Source organism: Leguminivora glycinivorella, chromosome 8 (genome assembly GCF_023078275.1).
Source record: "Leguminivora glycinivorella isolate SPB_JAAS2020 chromosome 8, LegGlyc_1.1, whole genome shotgun sequence".
Classification (NCBI taxonomy): Eukaryota; Metazoa; Arthropoda; class Insecta; order Lepidoptera; family Tortricidae; genus Leguminivora; species Leguminivora glycinivorella.
The window spans coordinates 7,824,651-7,837,377 of NC_062978.1; the positions used below are offsets into that span (position 1 = coordinate 7,824,651).

Sequence of the window (12,727 nt, forward strand, 5' to 3'; positions counted from 1 at the left end):
GATTCGATATATTTAAAAAAATTGAAATAATTATGCCAATAAATCAAAGATTTGCTCAATAAAAAAAAAACCTCCATTTGGGTGTTAGTAGATGTAGTAGTAGCTTTGAATATTGACTGGTATCCCTAATTTATGACAGTGATGGCGTCACTCATTGTTGACATTGTCAGTAAGTGCGAGAGGGACACCAGCCCAAACAATGCCCTCTCATGTGGACACACTTTTTGGCCTAACTACTCAATCTAGCTTAATATCTCTAAATCTATGATCACGAATCGCATACGATTACATTGCTGCATTTGATCCATTGACTCAATGACTGATTAAGCTAGGAACACACTACGCGGACGTCCGTCGTAAATCGACCGCGGACGGGAATCTGGACAATGAAATTACACATAACCGTGCAAACTATCGGTCGACGGACGTGGACGTGGCCTTGAGCGCACGGACGTCCGATCGAAATCTGGCTCTCTGGATGTTTTGTTCCGTGCACACTGATAGGTCGCGGTCGCGGTCGTTTTACGACGGACGTCCGCGTAGTATGTTCCTAGCTTTAGTCATGTTACATGACTCATGTAGGCCAATCGAGACTGGAGCAATTGTTTCCCATCTGATTAGAACGACAATGTGGACCTTTGATGTGGACTCCAAATTTTCTCTGACATCATTGTCAACGTAGTGATTCAATGCTCTTTGAATTTGATCACTTTTAAAGGCCATTCCAGACGAGAGGAACTTTTACCCAATTTGATGTAATTGTCAATTTCATCAGGTGGCGTAGCGCAAGAAGGAAGTGGTGAATAAAATCGACGAGCTAGGGAGTTATGAAATTTCTAATACCGTATGCACTTTTTTTGTCTTTTACATTTTTTTCATATTGCCAGTGTCACCAGTGTGACGAAATAGTAGATTGTGTAACAAGGGAGCGAAATGAGATGTTTACGGCGAGGGCGTACATTGCATCCGGAATTAAGCAAAGGATTCTATAGCTGAATCCTGAGCGTAGCGAGGAAAGAGTGGAAATAATTTGGTTACCATGTGACACATTTCATTTTTCACATCACCTATGTATATCCATACTAATATAATAAATGGGAAAGTGTGCGTCTGTTTGTCCGTCTTTCACGTCAAAACGGAGCGACCAATTGACGTGATTTTTAGGGTTCCGTAGTCAACTAGGAACCCTTATAGTTTCGCCATGTCTGTCTGTCCGTCCGTCCGTCCGCGGATAATCTCAGTAACCGTTAGTACTAGAAAACTGAAATTTGGTAACAATATGTATATTAATCACGCCAACAAAGTGCAAAAATAAAAAATGGAAAAAAACGTTTTATTAGGGTACCCCCCCTACATGTAAAGTGGGGGCTGATTTTTTTTTTCATTCCAACCTCAACGTGTGATATATTGTTGGATAGGTATTAAAAAATGAATAAGGGTTTACTAAGACCGTTTTTTGATAATATTAATATTTTCGTAAATAATCGCTCCTAAAGGAAAAAAAAGTGCGTCCCTCCCCTCTAACTTTTGAACCATATGTTTAAAAAATATGAAAAAAATCACAAAGTAGAACTTTATAAAGACTTTCTAGGAAAATTGTTTTGAACTTGATAGGTTTAGTAGTTTTTGAGAAAAATACGGAAAACTACGGAACCCTACACTGAGCGTGGCCCGACACGCTCTTGGCCGGTTTTTTTTTAAGTGGAGATAGTTGAAGAGATGGAGAGTGACATAGGCTATCTTTTGTCTATTTCTAACCCCCCACTTCCCTAAAATAGAGGGTGAAACTTTGTATGGAGCATTCCGCAATTTTCGAATAAAACGCGAGCGAAGCCGCGGACAATAGCTAGTATTATATAAACATAAAAAAAATTTATAAGGTGCATTAGGGTAATTCCCAAAGTCGCATAAAAATCTGCCTTATTTCCACACACAAAATCAAGATTCCCCTTTCGGAATTATCCGAGCATTTCTGTCATTCGGAATTACCCTAATGCACCTTATAAAAATTATAATGTTTTGAACAGCTGACCGAGGGCCGCCATCTTGCCGTACAAATTTGCTTTGCTCGGGCGGGGCAAACATGCGCGCACGAGCATGGTGGAGGTGGAGGGTGGACGTTTTCATCGCGTGGCACTGCCTAGCGAGGCGTGCGGCCGCTCGGTCAGTATGGACCCGGCTAATGGTGATGAATGAAATGAAAAACATTTATTTTCTGAACTATTAATATTTATTTTCTGAACTATTAATGTGCCTGTGTGGTGACGGGTTAAGAATTTCACCACCCCCTTTCTTCCCGTGGGTGTCGTAGAAGGCGACTATGGGATATGGGTTAAATTGTGGCGTTAGGCGAGAGGCTGGCAACTTGTCACTGCAATGTCATAGTGTCGTTTTCTTTCAACCCCTTATTTGCCAAGAGTGGCACTGAAGCTTTAGTAGTTTCATGTGCTCTGCCTACCCCTTTATGGGATACAGGCGTGATTGTATGTATGTATGTATTAATATACATTTAGGCACAAACTATTATTTTAAGCATTTTTGATTAATTCATCTAAATAATCACTCTTTTCTCTTGCTGTCTGTAGTTTGGAATATTTCTGCCAAGACACCTGTAAAAAATACATGTGATGTCAAACCACTTAAAACAAATTTTAGACTAAAGTTTAAATTAAGAGACAAGACATCAGATTAAAATAATTAATTACCAATGCAGCATGATAACCAAGGACATGGAGATCTCTAACTTTAGAAAGGAATGGTCCAGTTGGTGATCCAGTGTTTTTTATTTCACCATTCCTTCCAGCAATTATAATAACGGTCCACTTGTTATCGTCTGGGCGTCTCCGCAAAACACCAAAGCTTGCAGTGCTAAACACATTAGCAATTGGCAATGGAGTGCCATCATGATTATCGCAAATGATTATGTCTGAAACATTAAAAACATATGATAAATACAAATGCAATATGACTTTGTAATAATAATTTGCTCATAAGTAATTCATAAACTATTGTTAAAACTTATTATGATTATTCATTTATTATAACTTAGTGAAGTCATTTATTTTGTTCTAAGTGTATTGTATATATGTAGGTAATATGTTACATAGGTATACAAATTTAAACACATTAGGTACATAATTAATTGTACAGTTTTGTAGTATAATATTTTTTGAAGAAAACATAATTGAACATAAGTACAGTCTTACCTCCTCTTTGATGATGAGTCAAAACATGATCACCTATGACATAGTCATCACCACCTCTTTTCTCTTTTAATATCCTCTTGACATCCAAGAACAGCTTTTCTGAGACATTATACTGTTTAGGAAAAGTTTCACTTGGGCAGAAATCTGTGTATTTTTTTGCTAAGATTGTTATTTGTTTAGTTGGTAGAGAATTCATTTGTGTCTCATTTGCATAATGAATATCTCTAGAATTCTGGATTGTTAAAATTTCTTTACCATAATTCTGACAATACTTTCCATAAGTGTTTAATAGAAATTCTGGGCTCAAGACGTTATCCATGAGATCAACAGGGTAAATGTTGAGCATTCCTAAGAATGAAACAGTACAAGCATATGATCTACCAAATCTTCTTATCTCTGCTTGCCGCTCCACTGTTCTCAATTCATCTGTAACCTTTTTAAAAAAGCATTCCTTTGTGTCAGGCCTGTGGTTAAATGTACCAAAAGTGAACACCAGTCTTTCTAAATCCTTTATCCTGGCTTGTGACATAGAGTTTATAACTGATTCAGCAATTTTAGATAAACATTGTTTGTGTAGTGTGAGTGTTGCCGTGCCTACTAAAGCAATGTGCACTTTGCACATGATGGACAGCCTGGGAGCTTCATGCTGCAGAGTTTCCAGCAAGTCATATATTTTACTGTTCTCATCAGATTTCATTGAGTAACGAATTACCTTCAGTAGAGCTGCTAGTGACACTTCATGTACATTAGAAGATTGTTCTACAATCTTGTCAATTATTTTTTCTATCAATGCCATATTCCTAATAGGAGTTTTACTTTTGAAAAACCCCATAGACATAATAGCCAGTTCATCTAATGAAAACTCTGCAAAATTATTTTCCAAGTGTACTTCTAAATTGTGCATGTCATGAGGTGATTTGCGATTTGCACTTATATAGAACATAGTTTGAACCAGCTGTTGTGGGGTTAACTGCTGCACTTTGTTTGTAATCCTTTGTAAACTTTTTGTACAATAGTCACTTGCTCTTGTCACATTCAATAAATAAAATAAAGACAAAAAAGAAAGCATCTGATCGACAGACCAATCTCTATGCCTCTTCAAACACTCATCGTCTAGAGCTGCCCATACTTCAATGTAGTTTCTAGTTCTGATAGATTCTGTTTCTGGCCAGTTTGCTAGTGAATGGAATAATCCTTTCAATTCTTCGTCAGTTGCATGCTTAATGTTGTCAGTTAGGTTATCTATGAAACCATCAAATATTTTATTGGATATACATAAATTATGTTCCATGCAATATTTTCCTAGTGTGGGCAATAGCGCAAAAAGGTCCTGGGGAGACTTTTTATACCAATCTTGCTGAACCACATGGTTGAATTTATCTTTTGGCACCGGAACCGTTTCAACTTCCGATTTTAATTTCGCTACGTATCCATTGTTTTCCATTATACTGTACGCATATAAATTTTCGTGCTCCATGAACATTTTAATACTCATTATTTGAGAGGTGTGCACTTGTTTGTTACCATTTCTAAAACTATTTGGAACTATTCTTGATACAGGGCTCAAACACTGTATGTACTTGAATGTTCGTGCCAATTTATATATGGAATTCATTGTGTTTTTTACTTCAAACTTGTAGTAATATATCCTTTCATTACGGTTTTACAGACAGGTACAAAGAACACTATAGAGCACCTACAAAATGATATTATTTTATTGAATTATTCCCATAATGTATTCATCCCGTCCTCGTGAGTCGTGAGTAAATTTGTCAGTGACTGTCACTTCACACTGACATTGACAGCATATGCCAATTTTAATGTTCGAGACATTAAGTAAAACGACCACTTGAAACTAATGATGTCTGCAAACATTATCGATAATCGCCTGCGATTTAGGGTCAGCCCAGACCGGATGATCACGACTTGAGACATACGTAGTATCTTCTTAGTAGTTTGTGGTTGAGACGACATGAGGCGCGACATCGCGGACGCAGCCATACTGAGATAGGTTTCCTGTATGCCTAGCACCAAGCGCGGATCCAGCTTCGTGCCCAGGGGGGGGTCACGTGGTAAAGGCCCGGGGCCCCAGGAGGGGGTCACGTGGTCTATTTGTATGGCCAACTTTAGGCTCCGGGGGGGGGGTCATGACCCCCATGACCCCCCCCTGGATCCGCGCATGCCTAGCACATGATTGCCGCGGGAGTATGTCGCCGCGAGATAGATCATACGTCTTCTTCTAACTGTATTAATGACATAAGGACGGGTAGTCTATCTCGCGGCGACATACTCTCGCGGCAATCATGTGCTAACCCTGGGGTCTAGCACATTCACTAGCATATGAAACGGCGATAGGCCGTATGCATTAGCACCGCAGAATCATGTTAAGGTAAGAATTAAATTTTAGTTTGATATTTACTACTTCAGGTGAGACTTGAACTCACGGCCCTGGATATCTATAGTTAATCTAAAAATATCTGGGCAACCGAGCTTCGCTCGGTTCTGTTTCGTATCCTTGACATGTGTCGCCATCTAGTTCAAAAATGAATAGTACCTACATCGAGCGAAAGAATTCTCAGCCTTAACAACACAACTACTCCACACGAGATGGCGCGCATTTCGCCACAAAAACTCAAATAGTGTATTTTTCTATTCGTTTTAGCCTTGACCTGTGTCGCCATCTAGTGTTTGCAATAAATAGTACTTACATCGACCAAAAGAATTCTGTCTTAACAGTACAACTACTGCACACGAGATGGCGCGCGAAGAAAAACGCATGAAAACTCGAAAATTTGCGTTTTCCGGGACCTAAGGATAAGTTAGACCGATTTTTCACCCCCAAAAACCCCCACATAACAAATTTCTGCGAAATCGTTAGAGCGGTTTCCGAGATCGTCAGTGTAAATAAATATATATATAAATAAATAAATAAATAAATAAATAAATATACAAGAATTGCTCGTTTAAAAGTATAAGATATGGAAAAATTATTCCTATTTGAATTAGGATTTTTATCTGAATTATCTGTCGGAATCACACCATTATGAACAAATATGAAGTTGTAGAACGAAGTCCCTTTCACATAATCGTTATTCTGTACGGAAACAGTAAGAAAAAATCTGGTCGTGTGCAGCGAGTAATTAGAATCTTGAAATCTACTTACATAAGTATTATAATAACTACCTATATTTAAAAAAAATCGTTAACATTAAAATAACATCAAGTAGTAGGTATAGTAGCTTTTATTTCTCTATGAATCGACCGCAAATCATTTCAAAATTGGCCTATTATTCCAACTGTTGTCATCAAGGAGGTGTACGTTATATTCGAATTCGGATCATCGGTATACGTTAAGTTTTCGTAGTCATTTGACGCTTGCACTTCATCATTTTGACCCAAATGTTCGGTATTATCAGATAATCCAACATATTTGGGCTTCAAGTAATACAGCTTCTCTTCATTCCGGCCTATGCCAGGAATTGGAACTGGCCGGTCCTGATCTTCAATGTACCTTTTCGTCCCCAAATACAAATCTTTATCGGTCCACCTTTTAGTATTCTTGGCACGTTCTATGGCTGACTTGGTCGGTTCGTAAGGCCATCCTGGTGAATTCATTCGTATCTCTTTAACATGATGACACCAAAGGTGCCAAAATATCTGTCGGGAAAGTTACATTTATTTTCGTAGCCGGTGAACTAAGGTAAATTTAGGATTGCTTACTTGTGTGTACCAATTAAAGTTAGATACTTATAGGTATTATATTATTTAAAGTGAGAATGATTACGACTCTGATGCAGATGGAGACTTGTCTCGTTCAAGGCAGTGTTTACCTACTACAGCATCCGTAGGCCTGGGCACTTATTATAAGCAATCATCATTCGCCTGCCCTTATCCCATTCATTTGGGGTCGGCGCAGCATGTCTTCCGCTTCCATACCTCCCTATCATCCGTCATTTCAAGCAATATTATTATAAGCAATATTAAGCAATATTGTCTGTGTTGACAGACAACATTGCTTACGTGCTTCTATGTAGATAGACAACATGTGGACACCGTTCAATATTTTCAATATTCACTTGTACTACACCTACACCATCAAATCGGCTGTATGCATGACTGACTGCCATCTGACTGCAGCAGCGGCGTCTTGTGCGCCGCAGCTGACAGACTAAACTTGTTAAACATGTCCTCTTTGTAATAAGTTATAAAGAAATAAGCAGAATACCTCATTAAGTACTTACTTTTCGTCTATCAAACCTTCCCAGTTCAAAGTATCTGGTGATCAATTCATTGAAAACCACCTTCAATGACTGTCTTCGTGTGCGCTTAAATATAGCTATTTTAATGGAAGACAATGGATAAACCGCGACGAGTGAGAAATTTTCGATTTTTTGGACATCTTCTGCAAGCGGTTCCTTTCTGCTTGCGTCATCTTTCTCAGAAGCAATCACAAATTTACTCGGGGTTATGGCTAAAATAAAAGATGACAAGAGCTATGAGTTAGATAATTTAGATATCTACGAGCGAGCTCCTTAGGTCCTTGTCCTGGTGCGCCGAGCGCTTGAATTTTAGAAATAAGAACTCGATCCATGCCCCAGAAAGGATCAAGACTCGAGAGGAAATATTTTCATAAATTAGGATCTCCAAACTTATTTATAATTACCGGTATTTAATGTCGTCTAATAACGTACCTAATATTACTGTATCACAATAAGCTCCCAAACGTGTTTCTTCCTCAAATGGGCTCTCTATTAACACTGTATCTTCAACATTACACTCCTTTTTGAGCAATAATTTAATAATTCCGTACATTTTGTATGGAACTTTAAACACCAAGAAATAACCAAATATCAATAATTAGGATTGAAGTGTTCAACATAAGTAGGTAAGTAAGTATTTACTATCTACTCGTATTGTAGAGCCAAAAACGTAAAAGCTTTAAGCGATCTCATTAAATTGAGGTAGGTTTATTCCATTCTTATCTTTTAATTCATTCCTCAAATCAGTCTCTTGATCTCTGATAAGTTGACAACAAATATTATGAAATGTCAACATCATGTGTTTACCTTTTGGCCTTATGGCATCTAAACTTATTCTTTGATATACAACCTATGCAGAAGTACCACGAATATGAAGCCATAAAAAAATCTTCTTTTTAACCACATCTCTACACATGTCATTGTACTAATTGTCTATAGTAGGTAGATATTGCGGTGATATTGCTTTACATTACCTAAGTATTTCGTATTTTTTTGTGTCGAGTGGTTTCATTCTCTTTGTTTGATGGTAGATACTATACATAGTAGTACATACTCGTAGTACCGACCTATCTGATTGCGGATAACTACTTATTACCATGATAATCTAAGTGTCCAGTTATAAACTTGCTGACGGTTATGTTTACCCATTGTTTACCCGCGCGTCCATCCTACATGATCCTACCCTTCCTCATATGATTCTACCCTTGTTGCACCTGCACATTCTCATGTCCGCTGATCATGTGTCAACTTTGTGGTAAGTACTCACCGATTACCAATGCAGTAACTCACGTGGAACAAACGCCGTAGATAAGAACGCAATTATGCTTGTTTACGTAATGATCTCACTTGCTGTTCGCTGTCCGCTCGTCTGGCACGGATTAGCGTTCATGTCCACTCAGGAAGTAGCCATAGCATAATAGATTATTAATAAGTTATTAACGTAACAGATCCTTCACTTGCCTGCAAAACGACAAATACCTACGCTTTATTTAACTAATACTAATAAGTTACTACGTAAAATTCAGAAGAATAGTAAGTAGGTACGTGCCACATGACTACACAGGCGGGCGCGTAGCGCTTCTTGGCCACTTGTTACCTCGAGGCAACTGCTAGCGGGTAGGTACTTAACGCGCGACCGCGAGCGAGTGACGTAGATCTGCATGCCTATGGAGGCAGGGCCGGATGGTAGAGCTAGTTGAGCGGCCGCTCTAGGCGCCAAACCATAGGAGGAGGAGGCACAAAAATGGCAAGTAATAAAAAACAGTCCTTTTTGCGATTTTGGTAAGAAAACGTGCCATAACTCCATTTCGCTCCCCTCAACCTGATTGAGTGCTCGGGCCCTGACAATAGGTATATACATATATCTACTATTATGACGAAATTGAAGAAGTTTTGCTAAAAAAAAACACTCCATTTCCATAAATATTCAACTGTTTATTAATATCTACGATTATGACTTAGGTAATTCGTAAAATTAGACAGTGATCCGTCTTAAAACATTTGACGCCTAATATAAACTAAACACACATGCCTACTTAGGTATACTGGAACAAAGCTGAATGTACAGTTTATTGAAATATTTCATATTAAGAAAGTATGTACCTACCCTTATTTCCTACTTGTGATACAAAGACAGTATAAAATTGTTGAGAGTAGGTATGTACTTGATATACTTAATTACATGAGCAATTTTTCATCAATTAGGTATTATTCATTAAGAAATCTCAGTGCCATTCTTCGTAGGAACCTAAAAATGTAGTTACACTATGATATATGTATGTAGATGCCTGTGCCTACCTACCTACCTGGTTATGGAATTATAATTATAGACATTTTTTTTTCCAGTGCAGCTATTACATTCATATAAAATTCACCCAAATGTATAGGTACAGCGGGACAAATCTCGACTGGGGGGCAATTGTAACTGAAGAATATTTGCATTATCACACTATGATGTTGAGTTCTACATGTATCCACTGAACACACCTATCATATATAACTGGTGGAAACTCTATTTAATAATGCAAACATGCAAATATTGTAAAACATGGAAAAAATGGACCAGTTACATTTGTCCCCCAGTCGAGATTTGCCCCGCTGTACCTTACCCACTTTATTATTTTTTCTACTAGGTACTGACAGCTGCCTCGTCTATAAACTGTCAATGTGGAAAAGACAGTTGATAAGCTCTTCAATCGCTTTTTACTCCGGCTTTGGTACCTATGCACTTACTCCATCTATGCTAGAGCGACAATATTTCTTAGTCTTCCTTGAAATTATTAAAATGCCTGTCCTCTCCACATTGACCATACAAACGTTAGGTATTCTATCAATATGTAAGCTTGTCTCTACCTATATCATATCAATAATACAGTTTTGACCTGACTCCCAAACAAATTATCGAACGCGCCTTTGGTAATTCACTGTTCAGTGCCTATAGTAAATATTTTCTAAAGCAACAAAAATAAATAAATTCAATTGAAACGTTTTTCAAACCAGTTAATAGCAATTTCTTCTTCGGGACTTTTGAATTATTCAATTAGATATATACTTTTTTATTTACAGATATACTAAGATAATTATACAGAATTTACTGAATTAAAAATACGTGATGTGATACGCGGCATAAAACACACTAATTAAACTACTTGCAATCACAAATCAAAGTGATCTTCAAATCATCGACCCGCGTCGGCCTGAAACAAAAAATAGATTTATATATGTAATATAAATAGATATACACCCTGTTTTTATTGAATTCCGTTAACTTTAAGGGAAGGTTCTTTAGATCAAATAAAATTAATTTCTCTAAAAAACTAGCGTCTTAACTCTTACAGTTATGGAGTTATTAAAAAAATAAAGATAATTTCTGAACACGTGTGTGACAGCCTTTACCAATTCCTAATGTTATTTGCTTTGACATGTGCTGTCAATCACTTGACACTAACTTGAATGTTATTCTTAAGGGTCTCTCACACTAATAAATTCATTTATTATGTATGAAAATAATGAAAACATTTTTTTGCGAATTTAACTAAAAGTGATATACAGGTTCCTGATAATGAACCTAGTTACGTGTCGAATTTAACGGAAAACCAAAAAAAACACGATGTATATTTACTTTCTTCAAGATTAACTTTTACTTTATTGGAAAACTAACATTTAACTGTGTCACCACCACCTGCACCTAAGTACCACCTATTTAGATTAGAAATTTCACACCACTCTTAGTGTTTTTCTTTCAAACGTCACTCGTGCATATCGAATTTGATTGTGCTCGTGGTATTTATTGATAGGTATAGAATTAAGAATTGTGTTAAATAGGACTTGGAGCTACACCAAACTAAGTTGACAGCAATTTCGATGGCCCCGCCTGTGCAAGGAAAAGTAAACGTCACAATTTCACAGAAGTTTGACGATTAAATTATAACACCTGCACCGGCGGTGCTCTGAAAACCGCTGTCAATTTAACTTGGAGTATGTGACTCGAGTTGTTAAGTACAAGATTAAATCATTTCTTACATATTATAATCATCTCTGTTTAAAAGACAATGGATAATGACGCAATAACAAAGATATTAGTAACGCCTCTCAATGCTTTACTTTCGATACTTTGGGTATTGTTATGGTCGGCGGTAGAGGCAATAGATTGTTTCCATATCTGGCGTGAAAATTTTTGTCTATAGACCAATCACTATCTTCGTTATCAACTCTCTGGATATCTGGACCTATCTGATAAGCCTGAAAGAGAATCAATGTAGATATTACTTTATTACATGTACTGGGAATGGATTGGGTGAGCTTATTATTTTGTACTTACCAATGCGTCAGTCTTTTTGCGTAAATTTGACCTAGAAAGTGTGAGCGCTAACTCCGACTGAAGTCTGTTGGAAATATGTTCTTCGTCGTCTGCCGGCATAGGCCCGTCAGGTTTGTCACCATTGAGGAACTCCAGCTTGGAAGGTTCCCGCCGGCTGTTCCCGCCTGTGGCGTACTCCCCGATCGTGACGGACACCGGTCGCAGTTTCTTCATAGTCGTTGTCCCGTTTGGAGCTTTCACAAAATAATTCGATGGCGGCTTAGGTTGCACGTTAGCTGGATTCTTCAATGTATATGACTCTAGTGAGTCCAGCTCGGCCTTGTCATCTTTCACGCTTTTCAATTTAAACTGTGTCTTAAAATCTGTCTTGTTATTGTAGTCGGGCGTCGGCGTTCGTGCCAACGAACCATTTCTTTGGTTCAAAGAGTTAACCAGATCCGTGTTAAGTGTTTTTGGAATCGATTTCGATATGTCTAGTTTTTTATGTTCTCCGTTCTGTTGACCATTCACCGCCGGCATCTGAAAGGAAGTTAATACAGCTTAGGTCTCGTATCAAGGCCAGATTTCTCAACCGATTTATCAATTAATTGGTCAATTAACCAAAACTAAATTATGATGCAAAGTTTTAAATTCTTGGCGATTTTCTCTGCCAATGAAATGCTTAATTGCTGTTCAACAATAAATTCCAGCCAGGAATGAACACATCATACATTGTAATGAGCTAATGAGGCGGATGATATTTAAAATATTTTAAGGATACTCTCGATTACTTTTGACTCCGAAACATTTCTTGGATTTCCTTGATTGTGAAATAAAGAACTAGTCAAGATGCGATAATTTACACTGTAACAAAGTTTAACTCCCTCTATCACTTTTATTAGTTTGGCAGCCTAAGCAAGCACCCATGAGTTTAAAGATTTAATTATGGTTAAATTACCTCA

At 37.6% G+C, this 12,727-nt stretch overlaps 2 protein-coding genes across 4 annotated transcripts in view; both read right to left on the reverse strand.

Moving 5' to 3' along the window:
- Positions 1 to 2,491: 2,491 nt before the first annotated feature.
- LOC125228756 lies at positions 2,492 to 4,928 on the reverse strand. Its single transcript, XM_048133426.1, has 3 exons — positions 3,207 to 4,928; positions 2,706 to 2,926; positions 2,492 to 2,609 (listed from the first exon to the last, which is right to left on the reverse strand). Exons 1-3 carry the CDS (start codon positions 4,819 to 4,821, stop codon positions 2,529 to 2,531), a joined length of 1,917 nt encoding a protein of 638 aa, XP_047989383.1. The 5' UTR covers positions 4,822 to 4,928; the 3' UTR covers positions 2,492 to 2,528.
- Positions 4,929 to 9,379: 4,451 nt separating this feature from the next.
- The window catches only part of LOC125228696, a 67,001-nt gene continuing 63,653 nt past the window's right edge, over positions 9,380 to 12,727 (reverse strand). For 2 of the 3 annotated variants that reach the window (XR_007177318.1, XR_007177319.1), the window contains 3 exons: positions 11,787 to 12,305; positions 11,489 to 11,707; positions 9,380 to 10,662 (listed from right to left, as the gene is read on the reverse strand). Coding sequence is in view for 1 of the 3 variants with exons in the window: in XM_048133352.1 (XP_047989309.1) it covers positions 10,645 to 10,662; positions 11,787 to 12,305 (537 nt within the window). In the remaining 2 variants the exon portion in view is untranslated. The remainder of the gene's footprint in view (positions 10,663 to 11,488; positions 11,708 to 11,786; positions 12,306 to 12,727) is intronic. The other variant, XM_048133352.1, reaches the window with a different exon arrangement.